The sequence below is a fragment of the Maniola jurtina genome, chromosome 18 (assembly GCF_905333055.1).
Source record: "Maniola jurtina chromosome 18, ilManJurt1.1, whole genome shotgun sequence".
In the NCBI taxonomy this organism is placed as follows: domain Eukaryota; kingdom Metazoa; phylum Arthropoda; class Insecta; order Lepidoptera; family Nymphalidae; genus Maniola; species Maniola jurtina.
In genome coordinates this window covers 5,498,872-5,524,833 of record NC_060046.1, presented here as the reverse complement: position 1 = coordinate 5,524,833, position 25,962 = coordinate 5,498,872, and the positions used below count along the sequence as shown (strand labels likewise).

General features: G+C 34.5%; 3 protein-coding genes and 1 long non-coding RNA gene across 5 annotated transcripts; 2 read left to right on the top strand and 2 right to left on the bottom strand.

Annotated features, from left to right (window-relative positions):
• Positions 1–569: 569 nt before the first annotated feature.
• Positions 570–3,128, top strand: LOC123874376. Its single transcript, XR_006797904.1, has 2 exons — positions 570–796; positions 838–3,128. It is a non-coding gene; the product is annotated as an uncharacterized LOC123874376 (long non-coding RNA).
• A 2,207-nt stretch (positions 3,129–5,335) lies between these two features.
• Positions 5,336–16,166, bottom strand: LOC123874662. Its single transcript, XM_045920164.1, has 3 exons — positions 15,721–16,166; positions 11,547–11,568; positions 5,336–5,652 (listed from the first exon to the last, which is right to left on the bottom strand). The coding sequence occupies exons 1-3, from the start codon at positions 15,880–15,882 to the stop codon at positions 5,519–5,521; spliced, it is 318 nt and encodes a 105-aa protein (XP_045776120.1). The 5' UTR covers positions 15,883–16,166; the 3' UTR covers positions 5,336–5,518.
• A 2,180-nt stretch (positions 16,167–18,346) lies between these two features.
• On the bottom strand, positions 18,347–19,311 carry LOC123874660. The gene is made up of 2 exons (XM_045920163.1): positions 18,845–19,311; positions 18,347–18,542 (listed from the first exon to the last, which is right to left on the bottom strand). The coding sequence occupies exons 1-2, from the start codon at positions 19,139–19,141 to the stop codon at positions 18,390–18,392; spliced, it is 450 nt and encodes a 149-aa protein (XP_045776119.1). The 5' UTR covers positions 19,142–19,311; the 3' UTR covers positions 18,347–18,389.
• A 568-nt stretch (positions 19,312–19,879) lies between these two features.
• Positions 19,880–25,402, top strand: LOC123874656 (chromatin assembly factor 1 subunit A-like). 2 transcript variants are annotated; one of them, XM_045920159.1, is made up of 6 exons: positions 19,880–20,989; positions 22,031–22,271; positions 22,591–23,058; positions 23,626–23,807; positions 24,266–24,424; positions 24,676–25,402. In XM_045920159.1, exons 1-6 carry the CDS (start codon positions 20,018–20,020, stop codon positions 25,138–25,140), a joined length of 2,487 nt encoding a protein of 828 aa, XP_045776115.1. In that variant the 5' UTR covers positions 19,880–20,017; the 3' UTR covers positions 25,141–25,402. The 2 variants fall into 2 exon arrangements, with proteins under 2 accessions (XP_045776115.1, XP_045776114.1); XM_045920158.1 differs by having other exon boundaries at positions 19,881–20,989; positions 24,263–24,424.
• The last annotated feature ends 560 nt before the right edge of the window (positions 25,403–25,962 follow it).

The window sequence follows — 25,962 nt, the reverse complement described above, 5'->3', positions numbered from 1 at the left end:
GACCTCGAGGATCCAACACTTCAACCCTGATGCTGTAAGGAATTGCATTCCTAAATCCTGGTGATGCCTCAGTATTTTTAAAGGATCATCCGTTTAAATGTTTCTACGTGGTACAGAAACAAGTTGCATCCCGGGGACGGGCTATTACGGAGAGGCTAATCTGTCCTGGGAAATCAAAAGTTCCCACGGGGTTTTTAAAAACCTAAATCCACGCGGGCGAAGCTGCGGGCATCAGCTAGTCAGTAATATGATTGGTCTGCTAAACACATCTCCGCTCTGGTGGATATCGAGCCTTATTCCGCAGACTTCATACACTGAAACCTCTCTGAAACTAGGTAGGTATCTTTGTTGTGGTAGGTAATTATTTCGAACAATAGATCGTTAAGATCAATATATTCTTTTGTTTCATTTTAAAAGCAATTAGTGACTTAACATAAGTTGGTAGCTAATGATAGGTAGTCATTGGTAACGATAAGAAAACCATCGTAGATACCTTTAAAGTTTTATATTTCTCGCTTGAAGTCTAGAACCTGGAAAAAGGGCAGGTTTAGTGAAACACAAAATATTCACAAAATCATTTTTAATATTCATATGAAGAAATCGCAAGTCGGATCACATAGGAAGTGGTACAGGCAGGATATCACATTTAACATTTATTTATCAACTTATAGCTTACATTGACATAGATCGATTCACACATTGATTCGTACCTATAGCAATAGGGACGTCAAAATGAACGCGCGCGTACGTGAGTTCTATTGTACCTAATACGACAGTTATAAAGCACGTAAGATCGGTTTCAGATTAGATAGCTTACTTCGTTTAAGGAAGTTATAGGTACCTACCCAGTTACTTCCTCACTTCACGCAATTGAAGTTAGGTACCTAGTAACAAGTGTAAATTAAAAATTTATAACACCCGACAAGTTCATTAGTTTAGGAGCTACGATGCCACAGACAGATACACACGTCAAACTTATAATACCTCTCTTTTTGGGTCGGCGGTCAAAAATTAAATTTTGTGCAGCTGAAAAGTGTACGAATTTATAACACATTGATCAAGCACTGTTGGTACGAAAATGTGTGAATAGAGCTCTAATTTTATACACCTGCTTTATTCAAAATATTTCATAATTTTGACACCGAAGTCATTTCAATACATTGATACATCTTTTCTTTATTAAGACACTCGAATAATATTAATATTATTAAAAGCTCCCATCTTAATATTTTAAAAATAAAAATCCTTCTAACTTACATACATCTTTCAGGGTTAATCCTAAAAACTTTCACAAACAATAATAATAATTAATTATTATTAATTTTAGTATTTACAAAAATCTAATCAAAATACAAATATTAAACAAAAGCATAATCAAATGTTTTAATATGCTGCAGCTGTTTTGTAAAAAAATTAAATAAATACTTTGATAGGTAACTAGGTACCTAGGTATAGGTTCAAAAATATTGTTACCTAATTAATACTCATAGTTGCCTATTTAATATAATTTTCGTTTTGTGCAATTAAAAGCGGCATAATTTATTTTAACAACAAAAACATTTTAATTTTAAAAAAGTCCTAATTTTCTACTCACTACTGATATACATAATACAGTTACATTATAATGTTATTACTATTTTATACGTACTCGACGTTGTTGATCTACTTATCTTTTTATTTGTAAAAAGTTGTAGATAGAGAAAAATTGTGGTCGGTTCTTATATTTTTTGTTTTATCTGCGTCCCTGCTACGAATACAGATTAGTTTCTTAATTTTTGTAAATCTAAATAGATAAATAGTAAATTAATACAATAATACAAAAACCAAATAGTCAAATATTGTATACAGTTCAAGGTAAGTATAGATTTGTATAACATGTACATCAAAGAGTTATTTTAATTTTTAGTGATGTTTCTACTGTTACAAAAAATCTGTAGGTATATTTGTTGATAATAAGCGTATTATATATCTAGTACATTCTAAAATTTTAGTGCTCTTTAAGTAATACTTTTTGATATCTTGAATAAACAAATAGATAGATATTTATTACAGAGCAAGAATGCTTTACCGTCCTAAAAATAACAACCTAGATATTTTTACTTTTTAGTTTTCTTTGTTAGGACGATCATACGTAAATCAAACATTCGGATATTTTTAAGTTTTAGGTGCTTTGTTCTTCTGCGTGTTCATACAGTAATTTAAAAGTTCATTTTATTATTTTATATTGATAAAATATTTTTATGAACATAAACTTCATACTCAAAACTTTTGGTACTGAAAACCGTCTTCGAGCATAAAACTTACAGAGTGTAGTAGATTTACGTTATCTTATTACTAAATTTTTACATCTACTTAATATTGCCAAAAATGTATAACATATTATAATAATTTACGTCTATAAGCGTCTTCACACCGATCACATTTAACCCTATAGGTAGGTAACATTGATAATGATAAGGGAGACTCAAGGAAGACGGTATACATACATTATACGTAATACAAGACTGAAGAAATCTTTAAATGCGTTTAAGTACACTTTACCATACGATGAAAGTTCAATTATACAGGAGTGGTTTTTTTATGTTTTTTTTTTTATCTTGATCTATAAAATACAAAAAAAATTATAGCCGTACTCGTAGGTGTAGATACCTAGGCAGCGAAATATTTGAACATTTATGTAACAAACCAAACTCTTGAAACTTCGAACAAAAAATGATAAGATGCTTTTCATATAACAACTCCGATATTACAGTTTAAAGTTTGATAAAGTGTAATACGAAGAATTCAAAGCTCGTACAAATTCAATCTTTTAATAATATTATTGAAAATTTGTGCTACTTTTATATGTGCTTACTGATAAAAGCGCACATAGACGGTTAAATAGCCGTCTAGCCAAACGGCCAGCCGCCTCCATCTATCATTGTAAATTGTAATTTAAAGTTGTCGTTAGTGTGGTATTCCATAGTTACTTACATTTTTGTATACTGAATCGAGTTGGTTATTAGTCAGCCGATCATTTAACTGCCAGTACGCGCCTACCTATTTAAATGTACCTACCCACTTTTGTTTATTAATAATATAGAAATGTGTATAATCCGGCATTCTACACTAACTGAAAAAATATACTTAGTTCAAAAGTTGTATAGAATTATATACTTAACTAGATCAATACAGTGTCCAATGACCTCAGCAGAGTTTCACAATAGATGGGCCTAAAATGTTCATTTTTCAGTTCATGATCGAGATCAAAATTATGGCTAATGCGTTCCACCCACCCAGTGATCGTTGAAAACTCGGCACTCGAAATTGTTTACGAATATATTATCTGGGAGATATGGTCTAGCTAGGTAGGTCCAATTTCGAGAAAGAGGCCGAATCTAACTCGGCTGAGCTAGATAAACTCCGTCACATATTCTCACTAGTAGTAGTAGTAAGGGAACCGCTGCACGGAAGGGTCTTTTGTGGAAATCTTTTTTTTTTGGATTCGACGTCTATCGGTTGAAGACGATGAAGATATTATGCTTCACAACTTTTATTAACTAGTTCATCATAATATAATTATAAAATGTAAAACTTTTGACTATTTATAAATAATTGTCCCAATGGAAAAGAATGCCACGTAATAAATGTTCATGCCAGATTTATACACAATGGTGGTTCCTCCAAAAGAATTCTATTTTCATTCAAATTAGCTTTGTCTGTCATATTTAGGTACGTATATAATATACTTTTGAAGAAAATGTGTTTGTATCTATTTATCACTTTTATAATCTTTGGTAAATGTGAATAGACGAACCGCGCCATATAAAATAACTTGGATGCAAAAGTCCTGTTAAAAGGGTTATTACTCTCGTAATTCTTTGCTAACTGCGACATAAATCACCACTGTTGGCTTAGGAGCCGTCAATTATAATGATTGCCATTAGCAATGAGGCAGTAGGTATTGCCTATTAGAAAGGCTTGGTATATATCAAGTAATTATTCCATAACAAGATGATGCCCGCAGCTTCGCCCGCGTGGATTGGTCAGATCCCCTGCAGCATTAGGATTGAGGAGTTGGAATCCGAATTTTTTATGGAACAATATGGCAAAGTTCCCTTAACGATTAAAAATACTACGCAAATCGGTTCAGAAATCTCGGAGATATCAGTGTAATAGGTAGAAAAACACAACTCCATTTTTCAAAGTCGGTTAAAAAGTAGCCTATGTTACTCCTTGGTTAATCCTCTACTTGTCTGTGAAAGTCCCGTCAAAATAGGTTTACCCATTTCGAAGATTAGCCCGTTCAAACAGACACGGCACTTCAATTTTATTTATTAGTACCTATAGTTTAGATATCGTAAGTACATTTACATTACCGTCTTTCTGCTTTACTTTAAAATATGAGCCTACACTACTCTCTACCAAACGACGAATATTTAGAAATTTTAAATGACTAATAATATTTTATTCTTCTTTCTTTAATTCGGAATTTTGAAGCGTTTTTAGTTGTCATTTGTTATACCTAAAGGTAATAGGTAATCGATCATATGTAAAACTTTTTATTTGTTAGGTACTTTTTAGTTTGGATTTACAGAAGAAAAATGTATTGCATAATATATTAAACAAGAATTTTCAGTTGTTTTTAATGTTTCGTGGTTTGTGCGTTTATAAAAAATATAAATATTAATGAAAAAATTATCTAGTAAAAGTCTTAATATTTGTAAAAAAATGCAATTTTTAAATTCGCATCTGGATTAGGAATGACCCTTTAGTGTAACATTAGAGAATATCAGATCTTCTTTATTATTATAGTTCGTTTTGATAATTCACTGTAGATATATCATTAAACTGGCAAACTATACAGGGTGTAACCAAAACGCTAGCAAAAACTTAGCGTTATTTTTATACTACCTTAATTCAATCCAATGCCAATAACCATTTGCCTTGTCTTGTAGTGTGATTTAGTATTCATCAAACCCACATTGCACCTATAACGTGCAAAACTCGGATCAATGCCCCTCCTACGACGCGGAATTGACTTCAAGTGGCCTATTTACGGAACGTTCGTTGACCTCTAGCGCCAGTCAGATGTTTCATCTGCAATATATTGTGAACTTTTAAAAATACAGGGTTTGTTTAATTAATTGTTTCGTAAATTTTTTGTGGTATCTTATCACTTATCAGTCATCATCACCTGTCTTCGTTTTTGCTAGCGTTCTGATTACACCCTGTATAGTGCGTGTTCACGTCTAAAGCGCGAGTAAGAGCGTGGTGGCGGGCGTGTGCAACCACGCGCGTATTGTACGCGAAAACTTCGTGAACATACCTAATGCTTTATTCGTTTGAGTTTTTCTATGCGAATCAAAGGAAACCAATACAAAAGTTATGTAAAGTAAAGCCGTAACACATAATAAGATATGTAGCGTTAGCCTTTAGCAAGATATCGGCTTTTTTATAAAATCTCCGACCTCTTTTATTTACTAGTATCTTACTATTGATCATTTTCCTTCAATTAAAGTAATGATATGAGAAGTTTTTAGCGCTTAGCAAAAGGGTTGTTCCTGGCTGTGGTACGAGCGGCGGCTGCGGCTGTTTGCGTGCAGTTGCAAAAAGCATCGAACATTCGGATCACGAACCCGCGAGCGCGGCCAAACCTCTTCTTTAGGTTACCTGAAACAAGAAATTACAATAATTATTTATAGTTATAAAAACCGCTTAAGTGCGAGCTGGACTCGCACACGAAAAGTTCGGTACCATCGTATACAAGGGAATCTTTTTTTATGGCAGCCATTGATCGATGTTTGTAAAAACACCAATATGAATCGAGATCCAATCAAAATATGAATGAGTGCATAAATACTCCAAAATGTATGGAAGGGTTGCGTTCGGAATGGCTTTTTTCCGTACGGGATTCCGAACGCACAAGCTTCAACGCGGAATTTCGAATCGAAAAAAATCGAACGGAAAACTACTGTATGGATGTGGTTGGTCCATAATTTGTATGGATTTACTGCGTTCGAAATCCCAAATCGATATTTCGAATCGAAATTCCCAATCGGAATTCCGACTATATGTGACCGGCCTTATTTAGTGAGTACTGAGTACCTATGCGGCTCTAAAAATATCATGCATATTTTGACATTCAAATGGAAAATGCTTTCTAGTAAGTACTATACCTATATCACGAGCATTTTCTAATAAAGACCGGAAAGCAGCGAGCGTCATATTATCATCCGCCCTTTGAAATACTTATGCGAGCTTTTCGTGTCTACCTGCATTTTCATCATTAGTTACGGCGTATGGTTGCTTTTCGGAGCGGCCCCTCTCATCACTCCCCTTATTGCTTAAGTCAGAATCAGGGCTCTCAACTCAGATATATCCCGAAAATTGTTTGAAAATTAGTGAAATAAAAGTAAAATTTTCTTTATTGCGCTTCAAACATAATAATACAATAAAATATAAGGTTGCACAGTGGGAAACCCTCTCTAAGACTGCGATCTACATGCAACCTTAGAATAAAGAATTCAATAAAATATAAAGTAAGTGAAAGCGGTTTAATTGTAAAAATATAAAGTCGAAATAACAATAAAAATATTAAGTACCCAGTAAGAAATATTATGTATTAGATAATATGTGCCTGGTATATCTATGGACCACACAAATTTCAAACCTCTATTTTACCCCACTTGTATGTATTTTCATAACCCTTTCTTAGCGGATGTCTACGTCATAATAGCTATGCCAAATTCCAGTCCGATCCGTCTTGTAATTTGAGTGTCAGCATTGATAGATCAGTCAGTTATATTTGCCTTTTCTGAAACTGAAAGATGTCCTTTCAGACTTAAATCACCCTGAACGAATAAAATTTAATAATGTAATATTCTTCAACTCTCCTAATAAAAGACTTCCCCCTACTAGGTCAGGTAGGTGCCTACCTATGTACTATGTCCACACAAGAAAAGGTAACTTACCTACCTAAATAATTTACTTGACAACCCTAGTTTTGGGGACTGTAGATAATGTAGAGAGTGTAATATCGATTCCACAACGCCAGACAAAATCTCAGACTTGTGATCGACCGAATTGTGAAAACTGAAATATGCCCTTTCAGACTTGAATAACCCTGATCGAATAAAATTGATAATAAATAATATATTTCTTTCTTCATAAAGGGCTTTCGCCTACAAGGTTAGGTAGGTATACCTACCTACGTACTATGTCCACACATAAAAGATATCCTACCTGATAATTATTATTATTTACTTATTAGACTTGACAACCCTAGGTTTGGGGACTGTATATTGTAGGGGGTGTAATATCGATCCCACAACGCCAGACAAAAGCTCAGACTTGTGATCGACCGACTGTGGAAACTGAAAAGATGCCCTTTTACATAGAGTGGCTAGGCACAATGCACACCTGCGGAGCAGTGTAGAGCCAAGACGCAGCGTCTGTTTTTGAACAACTTAAATTATGCTTTATTTCCATGGATATACGGTTGAAATTAGCACAATGAAAACAAAAACCGGCCTCCAGATAAATTTGTGGTTATATCATTAAAAAAAAATTAAAATGTGTTTCAATTTTCAAAGTAAGATAACTATAGCAAGTGGGGTATCATATGAAAGGGCTTTACCTGTACATTCTAAAACAGATTTTTATTTATTTTTATGCATAGTAGTTTTAGATTTATCGTGCAAGAACCCTCGGTGCGCGAGTCCGACTCGCACTTGGCCGGTTTTAGGTTTTGAGTCACAAACCAATCCCGAACAAAATTATGTTTTCTAATTGAATTTCGTATGTTTTTTTTCTGAAAACATGTTTGTGACTCGAAATGGTTAACGCTCACTGATATTTTTGTCTCTATCATTTGTATGGAATTACGTAAGCGAGAGAGCGCTATAGGTACTAACTTCATTCCGCGCATGTAGTTATGATCTGATTAATATGATAATACTGACGCGCAAAGAATTTCATTTTCACAGACTCTCGTAATATTCACGCGGGATTTACATTTTCATGATACGAGGCGAGGCCATTTTCTATTCAGTATGCAAGGTTTTGTTGTGAGTTGTGACTGACATAATATCACACCATGGTGTAAATTATTGTAAACGTCATGTAGGTATATAAAAAAGAATTATAATTATGTATGGGATTTTTTATTTGGAGATAAAAGTGTTAGTTAATCTAAGCAAGATTTTAAAATCTCGTGCTCTTTCATTTTCCGAATAATATCACTGTATCTTTCGTCAAAATCGGTTAAACGGATGGGCCATGACAAGCTAGCAGACAGTCAGACACACTCTCGTATAAATATTTATACATTACTAGCTGATACCCGCGACTTCGTCCGCGTGGAAAAAAACATTAAAACAAAAACACAGTTTCGCATTCATAATATGGGTAGTGATATCACATTATGGTTGCACAGAAAGAAAGAGATTAGGTAGCTACTAGCTATTAGTACTAACTAACTGACAAACAATGGCTCAAGAAAATCGTTTATCGTGAATTCTCTTAAATGGAGTCATAATTTTACAGCCTTTTGTAAGGTAAAGTAAGTGGGTGTGAAGTAATGAAAAGCTGGACATAAAAAGTAACGTCTTTCTTCGTCATTTTTCCTCCCGTAATTTTATTGTTACGATGTCAACATCGTTTGTCTGGTCTAGTGGGAGGCTGGCTTTGGCCGTGGCTAGTTGCCACCCTACCAGCAAAGCCGAGCCGTCAAGCGATTTAGCGTTCCGATAGGATGCCGTGTAGGAACCAAAGGAATATGGGTTTAGGAAAGACTGCTATAGTCTTTCCAGGTTAGCCCGTTTCCATCTTAGACTGCATCCTCATTTACCACCAGCTGACATTGCAACCAAGGGCTAACTTGTATCTGAATAAAAAACTAAAAGTAGGGATTCTGTAAACCGCAGCCTTGCTTTCAACGATGATGCAACGATAAAGTGGAACGGAGGAAAGTAATAAATTAATATTATCTTGCGCGACGACAGCACGGCGCAGCGCGATGGGACGTCACACAAATCGTGCGCGTATATGTGTTTCTGTAGAAGAAACACAGCTTTCAGCTACACAGAAGATTTTAGGTATAGTGCCCAAGTAAAGTAAACACAAAAACATTCTCACACTTGGCCATATTATCACGTAGGTATACGCACCACGTGACGTGCAAGCGCCGGGTCTAAGAAGAGCCCTAGTCATACTTCAGTCGCGCATTGTATGTATACGAGGCCATTAGGTAACTCATATAGGCACCTAGTATATGCTATTTGCCTAACCTTTTGCTAGACATTAAGATAACTCTGTTTGACCTTCTTATCAGTACGCTTCTGTCATAGTGATAAGATGTTCGTGATAAGATTACAAAAAATATTCTAATGTAAACCCACGACATGACGAGCTAGACACAAGAAGATTTGATAAGTTTTAACGCACGTTTTCTCATTGGTTTCTACACGGCATCGTACCTACTGAAACGCTGAATCGCTTGGCAGCACGGCTTTGCCGGTATGGTGGTAACTAGCCACGGCCGAAGCTTCCCACCAGACCAGACCAGAGAAAATTTAGAAAACTAAACTAATTACCTACCACTTGCATTTGTATAACCGCTAAATTCACAAAATTCAAAAAAGTAGGTACGTAATAAATCGTTTTCAAAAATCTAATTTCCTCGATAGATAAGTTTATATTATAGGGGAGCCTTAGGGAAGGGTAGATACCTAATACTTAATTGCTTATTCATTTTCTCAAATTCCGAGATGTCTTAACTCTCAACTTACGAGTACTATATGCTGGGTAGGTATTTATGTATCTACCTATTACGAATCTTGATTTGTTACATAATCAAATTTTCCTCCTTTTCTTTTGGTTCTGACATTGTGATTTCAATACAGTGATGTAAAAACGCTATTTTGGTCTGAAACCGCCGAGCACTCCACAAGGTCTTAGTTTCGACATAAATAATGAACCCATTATTAATTCTGTGGTCCAAACGATCTCTTCTTCGACTTTTAGACTGCGTTTTGAAAAAAAAAATGTTAGTTGCCTCGACTAAGAAGAAAATAAATCGTTTCAAAATAGGTACAAGCAGGTAATAACAACTTTATTAGTGAACATGACGTAAGTATAATTTACAAACATGAATTAGGTAAACGATAGTTTAAACTCATATTAAACTATTAAAGTATTACATAAATATATGCATTTCACCTTTTAATAGGTCAGATCTACACATGCGTAATTTGCATAGATTAACTCGCTCATGCACGCCGTCGTTCGTAGATCGTAGGCCGTAGCCCGTAGGCGCCCCTAATACATAATTATTAAGTAAGTACCGGTACATATAGGTACTTGCATATTTATTCAGTGCATTCTAAATCGTTATTTTATGTTCTGTGAAAATACAATAGTGCACGCAAACGCATATTTTGACGTGATTTGCCATAATTTTGTGAAAGGTCGTACCTGTCGAAGGTAGGAACCAGGTACACGAAGGTCATAAATGAACTTCAATTAGATAATAATCAAATGTTGTTTGGTAAAAAATCTATCTTTATTAGGTAATCATGGAGTTAATAATTAATCTAGGTAGGTTCTTTAATGATATACCTGCGTACCTTCTTATGAAATTTTAAGCTGTCTATTGGAAAGATCATATTATTGTAAGGAAATAAGTAGGTATATAATGTATGCAAGATGGCTGGTATGCCAGTTCAAGTATTCAGGCGGCGCAAGACCGTGGTATGTGGAGTCTCTATATGAGACCTATGTCCAACTTTGGACGTCTATCGGTTGATATATTATGACGATGACTACAGCTTAAATAGGTTCAATTACTGTTTTAAAATTATATAGCAGTGGAAAACGCATGCAAACATCTGTAGTGTGATCTCAGCTTAACACCAATTACGTTGATAGACAGTAGTTCATAAAATAAAGCCAATTATTGTCTATTTACGGGTACAACAACTTCCGTTGTTATGTCCTTTAATGGAATGATTCAAAATCACATGCCTACACTTTGGGTTGCAATTCAAGCATATTGCCTTGACCCTAATAAGTATTATAGACTAGAGGATGCATGGATTTAGGTTTTTAAAGATCCTGTGGGAACTGTTTGATTTTCAGGGATAAAGAGTAACCTATGTGCTAATCCAGGATATTATCTATCTCCACTCCAAATTTCAGCCAAATCCGTCTAGTGTTTTTGCGTGAAGGAGTAACAAACATACACAAATACACACACACATACACAAACTTTCGCCTTTATAATATTATTATAGAATATTATAGAATTATCGCTATGTTAGACTTGGCCAGCGCGATGGACTGTGGCCTAAACCTTTCTCATTTTACCCGGTATTGTACCCTGATGATTATGAAGATGATCCCCATTCTTAGTTGTAGTTTTTGTAGTAAAATTGTGAAGTAGGTAACTAAATATGTAGTAAGTAGGTAACTGCCGAATATCTAACCAAGCCTATGTTATTTAGTAAGAAATAATATACCTAGTTAGGGAAATAATATTTTTCTTAAGCATATAAATAATTACTCACCCGTTCCCGAGTCTTGTGATTCCTGGAACAATGAAAGAACGAATTAATATCTCATTTTATTTCCAAGCTTAAATTAAATACTTTATTATCATTAATGCAGTAGCTGGCAATTCTTAAAAAAATGCTGAGATGAATAAAGTAATTTTGTAATTTTTTAAGTAGGTACTTACTTAAGTTACTATTTGCGATAAAAAATGATTTTAAGTAATATCGACTAGTAAAAAATTCATTATGTTTATAATGAAATCTAAAACATGTAGCTATGAATAAGAAATAAAAAGTTAATATGGTAAGAAAACCAAACAGGTTTTAAGTATCTATATGAATTTTCCCAAGCATAACGCTTTAAGTACATAGTACCTAAGATGTTTAGTGTTTGAATAGGTATACCTACTAAGTTACTTTTTGAAATCCAATTTTAATAATCTTGCAAAAACTTGCATATTAGGATGCAATATAATATTATGCAGTATTTATCTATAATATCTAGTTAAGCATGAATGTTACAGCAGCCCAACCCAAGAAAATGTTAAAGCTAAATAAAATAAAAAGCTCCGTGTACGCTTAGCGAGCCGACCACGAACGGAGCTTTTTGTTCGCGGCATGAACAAACATCCGACAAGCATACAACAAACAACACCATTCTCGAACATTAGTTTTCGCAATACGCTTTCGCAATCAGCATGTATCAATTCATTGCTGCAACATCAGCTATAATATTATGATTAACTAGTAGATAATAATTATTCTTCTTAACTTTTACCTAGTTAGGTACTTTATGAGTTCCATAACTTCGCATGATTTTGATATCTATATTTCTATTAGGTAAGTAAAGGACTATAGGTATTTTAAACAAAGTTTCTCTGATTATTCTTCTATGATGCTTTCAATCGTTCGCGGCACGTACGTCCACAAGCGCGAAGCGAATCCCTTTTTGTTCGTCAAAAAAGTGAAACTGACAAAATTACTTTGGATTGCAACGAGCGTGAGTAGAATGCTCGAGGCGTGCTCGATTGTTTGTTCTCAAACTCGCCTATGTTACGCGAACTTTGTTCGGGTGCATGCTTTTTTCGTGATCGTTTCACCAAGTGTAGGCGCAGCTTAACATTCTAGAATCTAAACTAAATAGGAAGCTACTCAGATAACTTTTGATTAAGTAGTGAGGCCTCATAAAGAAATAACGTAATCAAAGGATTAAGGATCATCCACCACAAATAGAAAAGAGTCCAATAGATTTCCTATTGAATAAAGGGATGATTACAGCTTGTCCAGGGGATTAGGGCAAATTCGCGTCGCCGATCAATCGCTCTATCGACTTATCTAGGGTTGCCTCCTCCAAGTTCTTCAACTACGGGATACGATGGCTACTTTGCAACTTATGTCCGGAATAAGAGGGTTGTTAGAAATAGGAATATGGCTGAGTACGTCTCAAGAGGCTATCTCAGTTCGTGATTCTGAATGAAGATCGGCAAATGAGAGGTAGGTAAGTGATATGAGACGATATAGGTATTATTGTGGCTGTGAAAAAACATTTTTAGGTATCTTCCGATGAGTAGGTAAGTCCTTTACTTTAATTTTAGTCACTTTTTAGTCCAAGTAAAACTCTATGAATAGTGTAAAAATGTGCTCATCTCAGGAAAACTTCAAACGAGAAAACTTTTTGCTCAAACTCTAAGTTGGAATACGTCGTCACTCTTGTATTCCCAAATTGCAGAAGATACGGTTATTAGAAAGGTTATGACAGTTTATCGTGGGATAAAAGTTATGTTAGGATACGACGGGCCCGAGGATGCATTAGACCGTGCAAAGTGGAGGCGACTTAGCAGAAAAACGGTCCCTGGAATAGGTAGTTATAATAACACCATAACGAATACCGGAATGAACGTTATGATATTGAAGTTTAGAGAAAAATTACACGTTTTTGTGACGTTCATCTTTTTTCAATTAGTTGGGTAGGTTCGTACCTACGAGTAGGCACCTAGGTCTGAACCACACCCGGAGTTTAATTAAGTAAGTTATTGGTAAACATTGAACAGTTTGTATGACAATAAAACCTAATCAATTTCCAATACCTACCGTTTAATTGGTTTACGGAGCAAAGTTTATAAACGAAGCTATAAAGGAACCAATTTAGGTACCCGACCACGAACGAGCTTTAGTAATTTTCTAGTTACGAACATTTTGTTGAGGCTTTCTTTCAAGGTCTGTTGCGATTTCTAGCTCGAAAATGAAATATTTCATACAACTTAACAATATGTTGTTCATAACTATGTACGGAACTCTAAATGAGCGAGGCCTGACTCGCACTTGGCGGGGTTTTTTGTCCATAATTACGTACGGAACCCTAAAAGGGCGAGGCCTGACTCGCCCTTGCCGGGTTTTTTATTATTTCTTTGAGTGGTCGTGTTATTTTATTATCGTTTAAATACATAATTATTACTTTATGTACTTATTTTATGACCTGTTCAGCCCACGCCCTCAAAGAGTCAGCAATATCGATCAAACGAGGCACTATCTCTTTTGCCTATATTTCAAATATTTATCAGATAAACAAAAGCCGATCACCGTCTAATCTCAGAAATATTGCCCTTTATAGCTTTTATCAAAATATTGTTAACTAACATGTAGCTATTATCTATTTAATTAAAAACATAGGGTTAAAATAAGTACCTAGGTAGGTATATCTATTGCCCTAGTACTCACCTAGACCTAGTATTCCTACCAAAGACGTTTTTGTTTTGCTTACTTTTTGTACCTACGTAGCGTACTGAGGACGACATGTGACATACGAATTTTCACTGAAAAATAATTTGCGTTATTTAGCAATCAGATTCAGTATAGCTTATAATCGAAATATTGTTAAGCTACTTGTGTATAGCTTCTAGCTACACATAACATTTAAGCACTGTTAAAAAATAGATACCTACCTAATATCTACTCTCTTAGGAGGATAGGCCTTAGGTACTATCAAAAAAGCCGATTATGGTCTTCAACTTTTTGTATGATGTTTCTATAAAATATATGCATTTGGGCCATAATCTCACCCGATCGTAAGCGTTGATTAAGTGAGAAAGCAATCTGAATTAAGTGTCTTACATGCTGAGGATGTCATACGAATTTTCAGCTAAAAATTGCGTTACTTAGGCAATGTGCGAACAGATTCAGCGGTGATGTAAAGCGCTAAGTATTTTGTGGTGCACTATGTATCTAGGTAGGTACTACATAAGTCTGAGATAAGCCCTAATTATTTATGAGTAAAGAAAGAGAGAAAGTAATGCACTAATACAAGTGAGATGTACGATATTAATATTAGTGGTGTAGGTACCTACCTTCCTAAAACAATAGAAAAATGCTGATTAAAATAAACTAAAGAGTTCTTAAATCAATGTCAATGTTGACCTACTATCAACAAATTAGCTACGTATTGTTATTCAAGTCAGACTTTAAAATATGAAATTATTAAATACGAGTTAGAATTCAAAGCTATGGATAAGGTTATTGAAAATCTTTTAAAGCAATCTCTCTATTCTCAATTTCCACTTTAACTGGATCCCACCACTGCTCCAAGAAAAACATGCCATACATGATACTTACAGGTTTCGCGCATTCATCTTTCATAGGTGCTTATTACATTTTACATGATTGAAAAATTCATTGACTAGGTATGCCGACAGCTGAGCTCTCTTGAAATCGAGATGAACTACGGTGTTATAATAATCGATTAATAAATCGATCATAATTGAATACTGATAACAATATTGTAAAATGCAAAAGTGGGTTTCTTTGTTAGTTCTTTATTCATAAAGTAGCGGAGAAACGGCATGGCTTGATTTTTTCGCATTCAACCGGAGAGTGACATTAGGGTGCTTTTTATTTCGGGAAAACTTAGATATATAAAAAAAAATTACAATCAGCGCGGGCGAGGTTCCAGACAAGACTATAGTTTTTTTTTTTAATTATCTTTGTTATTTAAAATAAGAGAGTTACCGTAACAAGTGAAATCGAAAAATGTGATAAGCATGCAAACAGACGTTTTCAACGAGTCGAAGATACAGCGTTGCTAGTCGAAGAAGCTATTTTGCATCAGCACTACTCCATTTTAAACACTTACCGCCCTATCAATTCCATACATTTGTTTATGGGTTTTCCTTATTTAATATACATTGATACTTACGAATTTGCTTTTCTCATTCTCTTTCTGTTTTAGCTCGGCCTGTTTTTTTGCCTGCTGTATGAGTTCGTCTACGAATTCGGTGGCCTGCCGAAGTTTCTCCGGATCGCTTCTGAACTCCGCTATCCTTTCATTCAGCGCTGTAGTATCGGATTCCTCTCGCATTTTGGTGTCGTAGTAAAAAAAGTCACAGGTGGTTCTATTCACAACCGCGGTAAACAGTTTCACCAGTCATAAAGAACTTTGAGTGTTCACAACATATCGGTTCGCGCTCGTAAAATATTTTCGGAGGTCGTTAGCGACGGCTTGGCGGGAACTTGAAGTGGGAGTCAGTCATGACTGATTTTCTTTCAGTCAACAAATAATGCGTGTATGGAGTACAATGAAACCGGAGGTACTGACCGGCTGGGCTGTGTTTTGCTCATGCGCTCATGGACGCAGCTGTACAGTCGGCGTGAGATGACAAAAACGCACAAATACAATGCTGCTATGTTTGAAATACTGGTTATGTTATTTTATTGGTACAGATGTGATGATAACTTCATTATTAGTGAAAGGGTATCTTCTTCTCTCTGGGCTGGTTTCCGCACTTAAACGTTTCCGTCTGTTGTGCGTGTTAGTGAAAGGGTATATTATCATTCTAAATTAAACCAACTGGATTTGGCAGATCACGGTTTAGGTACCTGTCCTACCTACTTAACATTACACATATTACGGTAATAAAGATTTTAAAATAATCATTAATTACTTATAAGTACTTATAACTATAAGTAAGTACTTATAAGTAAGTAGCAACTGAGGCGCAGCAAAAAATTTTAGAACTATTCTTTCCCTTTTTCACAACACCCTAACAAAATAATTATTGTCGGACGTTTAAATACACTACAACACTTTAGAAGTTTGGACTGAACTGAAGGGGCAGTCTTTAATCAGTGTATCGTAGAGAAGCGATGGTCGGTGAAGCCGGAAACTTCTAGACTGGAGACCGCGAATAAGTAAGCGTAGTGTTGGGCACCCTACAGCAATATGGATAAAGATTTGATGCTAAAGATGGATAAAAATAAGACGATATAAAAAGATCGGCTGGATGAAGAAGGCTGAGGACCGGGTGTGGAGGCGCTCTTTGGAAAAGACCTCTGTTCAGCTATGGACGTATATGCTGGTTGAAATGATGATTATAAGGTGAAAACCTTTTCAGTTTTTAGTTTATAAGAGAACTAAATATTATATTGTAGCCGACTGTACGAACCACACTCTACGCCGGAGAAGAGATTAAGCCTAATCACTAGGTAGGTACATACTCATACGATCGTTGTAGAGTTCGCTCCTTAACTAAAAGGTAGTAACAAACTAGTTTAACTATAGCACAAGTTTTTCGAGCTAATTGAGCTAAGTGCTACCTAGATCACTGAGTAGAAGACCTAGATATAGCTACCTTCCTCCGATTACGTCAGTAGGAAAACTCTATTTATGTGTCTACCTTTGTGTTATTAAACAATTTTATAAATAATAAATATATAATTGTTTATTATATCATAACAATAAACCCGCGGGATTTTTAAAGCTAATAAGTAGGTACTTATATGTACGTACTATAGTCGAGGCCCGAGGGTGAGTAGGACTTGGGGTAAGGAACTATATGAATCCATTCACCCTGCCGCGTGGCGAGCTTAGGAGGGCGTTACTGCAATCGCAAGTCTTCAAAGTCGCACTCCGTCGTAGGTATCTATCTAGGTAGATAAATAATAATTTATCAGACAAAGTTGAGGGTTTACAATTTACAATTTACATATTGTGTTATAAAATTATCCTTGACTACAATAACTAAGTCTTATATTATGATAATTTTTAAAAAAGCATTTCGATGAATGCCAGTTATAAAGTTACTTACCAGAGTACCTACCTCATCATATAGGTATCTAGTATCTACGATTAGATCAATCGAAGTCTACCCAAGACAAGTCTAACAAAACGTACGTCTAAGTACTTGCTTAACTGAAAAAAATCTTAATAATGTTCCTTTCACCCATTTCACCTTTCACTCATTTTTTTTAACTTTTAAGTATTTCAGCAAAACTAAAATCTTACCCGGGACTTCGTCCTTGTTAGAAACTCATTTACTTAATTTTAACGCAAGGTTTTATTATATTAAAACTGGTTCTAAAATGATTGCAATTCGTAAAATACTATTTTCCTTCTATTTTTAAAGAATCACTAAAACAACAAAAACTCGTCTCTGATTGACTGTTTGAATTTTGGATAAAATTGGCGGGAAGTGTAAGCAAGATCATTGATCATGTGCATGATCACGTGGTACCCGTAGGCTATAGACAGGAAGAAATCAATAGACTAGAGATATTTGAAAAAAACCTAATCGTGCTTTATGCTATGTAAAGCTAAACGCACATGATAAAATTAATTACTTATTTTTCTCGCGGCGTACTGTTGAACATGAGTGCCTAAAATCATTTCAGAACGCTTGTAGAATTTAGATAACTCCCAAGTCCCAATCTTGTAAAAGTTGAGAGATAGGTAATATTTTTTTTTTTGGGGCTGCATAGAGACTTTAATTCTTTATTATTAATAAATAAAAAATAAATAAATAAATAAATAAATAACAACGTTTTAGTTAGTAAGTTATATATTTTAAATCATAAACTAAGACAATAAGATTATTTTGAAGAAGATGAAGCTTCTTGGGGACAATAGGGATCCGGTTCTTGTGCTGGAGAAGGGTAACTAGAAGGATCTGGTACGCATTCATAATAACAGTGGCCGTCCCACCACCACGCTGGACCTGGAGTGGGCGCACTGTTGAAACTAATCTGAAATATTATAAATTAGCACAAACTGTAAAAAAGGTAGTTAGGCGTATTTAGTTACCTCGTTGTAGAAAGATCGATTAAGTAATATTTTCTTGACTATGCAAAAAGCTCAAAGATTCTAATAGTACCTATACAAGGTCGTTTTATAAAAGCAAAGAAAATCTTATTAACTAGGGTGCTTTTTATTTTCATGAACCTGCCCAAAAGCTTTGCATAAAGTTGTAACTACGTAGCAATTAGCAATGTACAGAGCACATCTAAATTAAGGCATAGGTACCTTAATACTATTAACAATTACTTACGGCATCAGCACGTATGCCACCAGCCGCGGCTTTTTTTGTAGGATCTCTTAAAATAGGTGGTCCTTCCGCTATCGGTGCTACTACAGGAGGCTGGATGGAATTATAAACACTTCGTTGATAATAATACATGTCCGAATATTTACTATCAGGACCCCGAGGTATATCAGGCGGAGGGAGCGTTCTAGGAGACAACAGTGGGGGAAATCTACCGTGCAAGACATGTTTTCTGCCCAGTAAAAAATTTCTTAATTTCTGAAATCCACTGGACACATCTCTAAATTCAAATTTCTTGCTCATATTTTTGCCTTTATCGAGGTCTAGATTATTAGATGAATATTTTTATTTAAAAATGATAATAACACATTGATTTTTTGACAGAGGATTTCTTTTTAATATTAACTATTCCCATTTTATGTTTTGAATTTCGACTTGCGACTATCGTAGTCGAAAATATTATAAAAACACGTAGTGATTACATACTCCTTGATTATAAACTTCTATATTCGATGTATGGTCTATGCTCCCAGGTTGGGAAACCTAATCAACGCACCGGAAATAGGTACATAGATTTTGGACAGGATATACATAATATTGTCTCGAATTGCATTGGAGTTTGGACTATATTTTACAATATTTTAAATTAATTAATTAAAAAACGAACTCGTTAATTTTGAATTGAAAATAATTTAAAAACAACATGTATTCCACACAATACGTGTTGTTTAAATTAATTCAAAATTAATGAGTTCTCTTCCTGGTTCTTTTATCTTTACTATCTATACTAATATAATATTATAAAGAGGAAACCTTTGTATTTTTGTATGTTTGTATTGAATAGGCTCAAAAACTACTGGACCGATTTCAAAATTTCTTTTACCTTTACTTAGAGGGATTCTTCCGAATCCGTATAGGCTATATTTTATCCCGGAAAATAGAAAAAATAAATGTCCACCCGTGCGAAGCCGGAGCGGGTCGCTAGTATTTATATAATAATATTATAGTACTTGTATCCGATTGTACGAAACTCCCGCGTTTTCCTGTTTGTCAATGTCAAAGTTAAACAAAGTCAAAAGGTGCATTTTGTGATGTGATTGTTTTTTGTTAATAAAATACAAAACTTAATACAGTAACGTACTATTTACTTGTGTATTTTGATATTTATCTATCATAAACATGAAAACTCCAAAATCATCGGACAGTGAAGAAGTTACGCCGTCAAAAAAAGTTTTAAAACAAGCACGTCTTCCATTCAAAACTTTGAGTGAAGTGTCGCCGAAACCTATAACTCCTCCATCTAGAAAACGAAAATTGTCTGCCCCTGAGCCCGAACCAGATACTAAAGTGGGTAAAATACCAAAACAAAATAGTCAAGAAGACCCTATATTAGTGATAAGCGACGATGATAGCAATACCGCGACAGAAGTTAAAAAAGTCCCCGTACACCTCAATCCCATGGTGAAACTAGTAGATACTGCATGGAAAAAGAAATTGCAGAAGTCTAAAGGTGCTAAGAAGAGGAAAGGAGGTGCGAAAAGCTCTAAAACAGTTACTGTACAAAACGGTTCTGTAAAAAATGATGAGAATTGCGATGGGAATGAAAGTGATAAAGTTGAGTGTTTGGAAGAGATGGATATTGATGAGGCAGATGACACAGATAAAGATGTCACTAAAAAAGAGGACACAAAAAAAGAGGCAATAGAAAAACTAACAAACGTCACAGAAAATAATATTATAGATATAGATAATAACTCAAATAGCATAGATAATGTGACTAAAAGTGATGAAACCAAACCCAATGTTCCTTCAGAGGAATCTGATGGTTCTACAGATAGTAATAGTGATGTCAATAAATCTCATAAACATAGTCCCAAGAAACAAAATGCAGAGAGAGACCAGGAGGACATAGACTTAAAAGAGATAGAAGAACAAGATACAAGTGCCAAATCTCCCAAAAGGAGTGTGAGAATCAAAACAAAAATTGAAGACAATAAAAACTTAGACACTTCAGTTGTTAGTAATTGTGATGAATCACTCAGTTCTGATCCATCTACTCCTAGGCGTTCAAACCGAAAAGGATCTCTTACAAATAGTCAAGGAGATGTATCTATGAATAGTTCAACAAACACAAATTCAACACCAAAGCGAGTAAGTACTTTTTCTCTATAAATACCCTTCATCACTTGTCAATCTATACTCATACACTTCTCAAACTGAGAAATGACCCATCCTCAGTTGTAGGCCAGTGATGAGTTGTGATGAAAGAGAATGTTGTAGTCCTTAGCAGAGTTGTGTTGCAACCTTGGACAAATCTTATTTACTATCTCTATGGTTGCAACTTTTGATGACTGACCAAACGGGCTTACGGATGTCAAAAAGTGTTTAAAAATATCAGAACAGTTGCATTATTGTAATTTAGGCAATTAATACTTTATCACTATCTAAATAAGGTAAGTTTCACAGTGTAATATTTTATTTTGCTATGCTGTAAGTAAAATAAAACTAAAGCAACACTTTTTAGTTAGATTTTATATGTAACTGTATCTACTTAAAAAGGCATACTTTAACTAAAGTTGTGTTGTTTCCAATCATCATCTTCATCATCAACCTATCTTTGGCTCACTAATGAGCATGGGTGTCCTCAGAATGAGAAGCATTTGGGTGTGTTCTACCATGCAGATTGGCAGACTTCACACACCTTTGAGAACACTATGGGGAACTTTCTGACATGCAGGTTATTTCACTAGTTTTCCTTCACCGTTAAAGCAAATGATATTAAATTGTTTAAATGCAATAACTCCAAAAAATTTGAAGTGCATGTCCTGGAACAGACCTTGAACCCAGCGACTGCAAGACCAAAATCTTATCCACTAGGCTATCACTGCCTTTTTCTATATTGGTTGGCTTTTTCTTGGGATATTAACCAGCTGAGCTTTCAAATTCTTCCTATTCAGTTCTACTAAGAGTATTTTTACGTTTAACCATTCATATTATCAATTGTTAGTGATAATAACCAGAATTAATAGCTTAATCTCTAAAATAAATTAAAACAACTGGTTTTTTATTGCTTTCCCTTTTAAAAATATAATTCTGCTCCCTGCAGAAAAATATAGCACTTTATTTAATTGTGCTAATTTACTTTAATCTCATATGTGAAATAAGCCTTATTGCAATCTATATGTATTACAGGTGCAAAAAAAATTAGAATCTGCTAAGAAAAAAGAAGAGAGAGAAAAGGAACGATTAGAGCGTGAGAAAAAGAAACAACTAGAAAAAGAGGAAAGGGAAAAGCAGAAACGAGAAAAAGATGAACAGAAAAAACGGGAAAAGGAAGAAAAAGAGGAAGCGAAAAAGAAGGAAAGAGAGGAAAAAGAGGAGCAGAGAAGGAAAGAAAAAGAGGAGAAGGAAAAACAGAAAGAGTTAGAAAAAAGTATGTCTTTCCTTTTCAGATCTTTAAGTATACTGACTAATTGTGTATTTGGGAATTCAGTACATGTTTTCTGATATGCCTATGTCAATTATGCTTCAAGTTCTTTATAATATAATTGTCTAATCAATTTTTGAACATTCAATTGAGAGTGACATAACTAGGTACATACGTCGCGAATTTCTTTCTAATGTTTACAACTCTGATAGTTAAATTTGCTTTAAAAGATAAAATATACTTACCCACTTTTTATTTAATTAAAAACTTCTATGCTCTATTTAGATTATTTATATTATACTTCATAATATTTTTTATATTTCAGAAATAAGAGAAGAAAAGGAAGAACAAAAGCGCAAAGAGAAGGAAGAAAAGGAGGAACAGAGAAGAAAGGAGAAAGAAGCCAGAGAAGACGAAAAGAAAAAAAAGCAAGAAGCATTAGAACAAGAGAAACTGGAGCAAGAGCAAAAGAAAAAGAAAGCAGCAGAGGCCTTTGTTTCGTTCTTTGTTCCAAAACAAAAAGCTGAAAAGGAGTCAGTTACTACCAATTGTGTCAGCAAAAACAATATGTTATCAAGTTTCACAATCAAATCTGATATGAGATTAGCTCCCACCACTAGAGTTAGTTTGAATGATGATAGTAAGAAAACTTTAGACAATTTGTTGCTAGAACAAAATGTCTCAGAGACGTCACTGTATATAAAAAGTTTGAAGGATGGTTCAAGAAAGCCTTTGACTGATGGAAAAACTTGGCCGTTGACTGATAAGGATGATGACGATGTTATGATTGTTGGTAAGATAGTTTCTTATTAAAAGATTTTAAAACACCTAGATGCAAAAGAGTTAACAGACAGACAGACAGACACATTTATAATGTTATTAGTATGGATTTATTGACAGCACACCATCTGTTATATTGATGGCAATATGTGGGAAACCTTCAAGCAACTTTATAAAGTTTCAACTAAACCTGACAATCAATGTTGTTTGTTTGCAATTTTGCATAGATAACTAACAACACACAAACATTAATCCATACTAATATTATTATATAATATGTGAAAGTGGTTCTGTCTATCTGCTTGCTTTTCACTGCCCTCTAAGTAACGATTTTTGACAAAATTTGGTACAGAGATAGCTTGTATCCCGGAGAAGGACATAGGTTACTTTTTACCCTGGAAAGTCAACGAGTTCCCATAGGAAAATCCTAATCCATATGGACGAACTCTTCAGCCCTATCTAGGTACTATACTACTACACTATACTACAGCATAGACTACTTTTATCCTGGAAAATTTAGGACTTAAAAATAAAATATAATTATACTATATATTAAATGTTATATTTTTTTTTATTACAGAAGATGAACTACCACCACCAGTGGACAGTGTAAGTCAGATCATCACATGTGACTCAGCACCACATGAGAAACTCCGTCCCAAACTGTTGGCATTCCACGACAACCGGAGACCACCATACTGGGGTACCTGGAGGAAGAAAAGTTCCTTTATTAAGCCAAGGCAACCTTTCAAGACTGATGAGGTAAGGAAATTTAATTTGAGAATTGGAACATTCCTTGAGTTTATTAAGATTTGGGAGATTAAGCGATTATGCACAGTAACTGAACCGAATCCATGAAAATACGTTCCGAAGTAGTTTTAGAACTATTTGTATGGTATCTTATGCACTATCTCCGACTTCCGTCATCCGGCTTCTCTCCATCATCCATGAGAATTTATCGGATGTGCCTTGGATTAAAATCGAATGTATGACGTAGATATGTCAAAGATGTGCAATAAATAGCTTGGATTTGATTAGAGATCGGATTAGTTCGTAAGTAATACCCGAGTTTGGTCCAAGTTTTTATATCCGTATATTCACAGATTTATATTGGATGAGTGCGTAATAATAGATAAAGAAGAATTTTGAATCCAGGCAGTTGTAGTGGGTATAAACTAAGTATTTTAGATTAATATAGTTATTCCTGGTGTTATCAGAAGCTCCTAGACTATGAAGTGGACAGTGACGAGGAGTGGGAGGAAGAGCAAGACGGTGAAAGCCTCGACGGCAGCGCTGCGGGCAGCGAAGACGAGCAAGACGCCGACGAGTACGAGGTTGACAATGAAGTGTTTGTGCCCCATGGGTACTTGAGTGATGAGGTAAGACTACATTATATTCGCCTTATATTCAGTAATTCTATGTTCAATATTAAAATATAAACTGTGAGGGGAGAGCCAAACCCTAAAAGCGCTTGTAGATTCTAACTCCCATCATAACCTACAATTTAGATTTACAAATTACATAATGAGTTTGATGAATACAAATGGATTTGTCTCTATAGCAGTGGCTTGTCTAATACTTTTATAATGTATAGAATCGTTTGAAAAGTGCTATGTATTAAAAATTACAGGAAGCAACCTTGGACGAAGACGATGTACAATCCCTTTCGCCAGAAACACAGAAAGCCAGACTCAAGCACTTAGAAGACGAGTTTGAAAATGAAATGAAAAAGCCTACGGAAAAGCTAAAACCTTGGTTCTATGGCTTATCTTGGGAGACAGAAGATGGAGGGAAACCAGAAAAATGTGCCGATGCTATATGGGATTATTTCGGAAAATTCTCTATGATTATGAATGACCCAACCCCATTGTTACAACCTGCAAATGAAAGTGTAGAGCCAGAGAAAAAGAAGGTAAAAAAGAAAAAGATAGATGGTGAACAACAAAGTCCCAAAACTGAAAAGAAAAAGAAATCAAAACCAACAGATGATAAAGATGGGAAAAAATCGAAAATAGATAATAAAAAAGCAAACCAAGAGGTATTGAAAAATCAGCCTGGCATAAACACTTTTCTGAAAAAATTAAAGACTTCGTGAACATGTTTTACAATATTTTTAAATATTTAATTTCTAGATTTTTAAATGTTTATTTAAGATGCAGTGCAGCCTTTTAAGTGCACTGTATATGTACATTATAATAGAATATAATATAAATGTTTTTATTTGAATAAAAAATACAAAGTGGGTACTTTCGAATTGCCAAGTAAATCTACCACTGATTAAAAATTCTCTTCCTACAAAGAACTGGCAAGAAAATCGGTTCTTGCCTTTAAAAAAGAGTCTACGGATGGAACAGTCAGGTATTACTGATATAATATAATATAGTAGTAGTATTAATTTTTTTGGAAGTATTGTATTTTGTTAAATATTTATTTAATTCAATTATTGATTTTTATTTAATTCAATGTATCTTTCTTATAAAAATTAATGTTTGTCTGTCTGTCTGTCCGTTACGCATTTGCGCATTGTTCATCCGGTTATAATGATAAAAATTATATCTGAGTTTACTTAACTTTTTAGCATTCTTAAGAGATGGGGTACAGTAAAAATTCTTTATGTTTGATAATAATATAATCGTTATAGCTGTTGAACAAAAAAAAAAACACATTTTTATTACATAATTATCTGTAAATATTTATGTTATTATTAGGTCTCTTTTAAAATAAATAAATTGAGAAATTGTAAGTACCATATTTTATTTTAGAACTTAAATTAATTATATTCCAAGTACCTACAATAATTTCATTAAGTTAACATACATCTACATCTTTGTCGCATTCTTTCTAAATGGTTTTGCATAGTTGCAGTTTACATTCAGGGTGCAGGGATGGGCCATATACCTTTAGACGCTCTACAGTT

What these genes read in the sequence shown, in the direction of transcription:
- LOC123874662 (XM_045920164.1), bottom strand. Translation starts at nt 15,882, where the DNA reads ATGCGAGAGGAATCCGATACTACAGCGCTGAATGAAAGGATAGCGGAG. An exon ending in AGAATGAGAAAAGCAAATTC is followed by an intron (nt 11,569 to 15,720) that starts GTAAGTATCAAT and finishes TCATTGTTCCAG; the next exon opens with GAATCACAAGACTCGGGAAC. An exon ending in ATCACAAGACTCGGGAACGG is followed by an intron (nt 5,653 to 11,546) that starts GTGAGTAATTAT and finishes TTCTTGTTTCAG; the next exon opens with GTAACCTAAAGAAGAGGTTT.
- LOC123874660 (XM_045920163.1), bottom strand. Translation starts at nt 19,141, where the DNA reads ATGAGCAAGAAATTTGAATTTAGAGATGTGTCCAGTGGATTTCAGAAA. An exon ending in GTGGCATACGTGCTGATGCC is followed by an intron (nt 18,543 to 18,844) that starts GTAAGTAATTGT and finishes ATAATATTTCAG; the next exon opens with ATTAGTTTCAACAGTGCGCC.
- LOC123874656 (XM_045920158.1), top strand. Translation starts at nt 20,018, where the DNA reads ATGAAAACTCCAAAATCATCGGACAGTGAAGAAGTTACGCCGTCAAAA. An exon ending in ACAGAAAGAGTTAGAAAAAA is followed by an intron (nt 22,272 to 22,590) that starts GTATGTCTTTCC and finishes TTTATATTTCAG; the next exon opens with AAATAAGAGAAGAAAAGGAA. An exon ending in AACCTTTCAAGACTGATGAG is followed by an intron (nt 23,808 to 24,262) that starts GTAAGGAAATTT and finishes TGGTGTTATCAG; the next exon opens with AAGCTCCTAGACTATGAAGT.